This window comes from Euprymna scolopes, chromosome 10 (genome assembly GCF_053919585.1).
Source record: "Euprymna scolopes isolate OS-2025 chromosome 10, ASM5391958v1, whole genome shotgun sequence".
Lineage (NCBI taxonomy): Eukaryota > Metazoa > Mollusca > Cephalopoda > Sepiida > Sepiolidae > Euprymna > Euprymna scolopes.
This window is the reverse complement of record NC_136491.1, coordinates 46,421,144-46,423,187: the sequence shown is the minus strand read 5'-3', so window position 1 is coordinate 46,423,187 and position 2,044 is coordinate 46,421,144. Positions and strand designations below refer to the sequence as shown.

At 33.8% G+C, this 2,044-nt stretch overlaps 1 protein-coding gene across 1 annotated transcript; it reads left to right on the top strand.

Moving 5' to 3' along the window:
* The first annotated feature begins 953 nt into the window (after nt 1–953).
* LOC145286447 (uncharacterized) lies at nt 954–1,835 on the top strand. The gene has a single exon (XM_080135358.1). The coding sequence runs from the start codon at nt 954–956 to the stop codon at nt 1,833–1,835; it is 882 nt and encodes a 293-aa protein (XP_079991484.1).
* The last annotated feature ends 209 nt before the right edge of the window (nt 1,836–2,044 follow it).

Sequence of the window (2,044 nt, the reverse complement as noted above, 5' to 3'; positions counted from 1 at the left end):
TCGTTTTTGAAATTCCTTTAATTGTAACTTTTCGCTATACCTACCTTTTGGTATAAAACACAAAAACTTTCGATTAATGGTATTTCTCATATATGGTCGTTAACTTTGGAAAGGTTATTTTGTATCTACGGCGCGATGTCACGTGGTATATTGTTTTTTGGTCGAGTTGAACAACTCACACCCCCCCTGTAATTTTTTTTACCGATAGTTTCATTAAATTCTTTTGCTGGATTTTCATTGATTACACACTAATCTAATAGATTATGAAAAAAAAAAAAAAAAATTTACCATTATTTCGACATTTGGAAGGGGTGCTCACTTTTTAGTTACAACGTTCTGGTAAACCGGTCACCCATTTTGTAACCATCGATATTTTTTTTTTTCTCATAATCTGATAGATTAGTGTGTAAACAATATAAATCCAGCGAAAGATTTAATTAAAACTATCGGTGAAAAAAATTACAGGGGGGGGGGAGTTGTTCAACTCGCGATGTTTGTTTTTTATGAAATTGTTTTTTATAACAATGAATGGACATATTTTTAATTTTTTTAATTTTTTTTTGTTTTTATGAAAAGAAAGTTTCATTTTTTTTTTCTTACTTCGTTTTTATTTTTTTTGTTAAGGATTCAAGTCCTATAGATTTACAACATTCTGGTAAACCGGTCACCCATTTTGTAACCATCGATTGTTTTTTATAACAATGAATTTTTTTTTTTAAGTTTATTCTTATGTGTGTTTTTATGAAATAAACGTATCGATTTTACACAATCTATCAGATTATGAAGAAAAAAAAAAATTTCCTTCTGGCAAATTGGTCACTCACTTTCGGAGAACGGAAGTGAATGTCAAGAAATTGCATTTTTTTTATTGCCCTTTTATTGCGCTTTTTTTTTTGTTTTTATTAAGACTAGTTATTTTTCCATTGTGAACACGTGGTAATTAATTTTTAATTATGGCTACCTCCGGAAACCCAAGGTGGGAGTTAATGAAGAAAATGAATGAAACGCCAATAGATTATGCCAGGGAGAAGAATTTGATAGCGCAAAGTAAGGTTTGTTCATGTGGCCATGACATGGCCCTGCAGAAATATGGGAAAGCCAAACTGGATGGCTTCTGTTGGAGATGCTGCCGCTGCAAAAAAATCACATCATTACGGAGTGGTACACTTTTTGAACACGCAAAAGTGACCATTTCCACACTGTTACAAATAATATACGACTTCGTAACACAAACTCCTGTTACAGGGTCGGCAAACGCCATTGGCATTAGCGAGAAAACATGTATCCAGTGGTATCAGTATTGCCGGGATATTTGCTCCAGTAAAATGCTGAAAGACTGGGAAAAGCTAGGCGGTCCGGGACATGTTGTAGAAATAGACGAGAGTCTATTATTTAAGAGGAAGTATAACATTGGCCGAGTGACAAACCAGATATGGGTTGTAGGGTTCTATGACCGAACCCAAAGGAAAGGATTCCTGCGGCGAATCTCGGACCGCTCAGCAAGAACATTGGAGCAAGTAATTGTGGAATGTGTTGCTGTCGGGTCAACAATTTATACAGACCAGTGGCGGAGCTATTCTAATTTAGGAAATCTCGGATATGTGCACGGGACAGTCAACCATTCGGAACATTCGGAAGTCTGCACAAACAGTATTGAAGGGTACTGGTCAAGAATTAAAAGACGCATAAAATACATCTATGGGTCTTCCGGAGACATGAAATGGTCCCACGTTGATGAAGCAATGTACCGGGAGGCATACCACATGACAGCAGACAAGGGGATGGAGAATTTTGAAACATTTCTCCAACATGTCAGTGAAATCTATAGGACTTGAATCCTTAACAAAAAAAATAAAAACGAAGTAAGAAAAAAAAAAAATGAAACTTTATTTTCATAAAAACAAACAAAAATAAAAAAAATTAAAAATATGTCCATTCATTGTTATAAAAAACAGAAAAAATAAAAACGAAGTAAAAAAAATTGAAACTTTTCATAAAAACAAAAAAAAATTAAAAAAATTAAAAATATGTCCATTCATTGTTA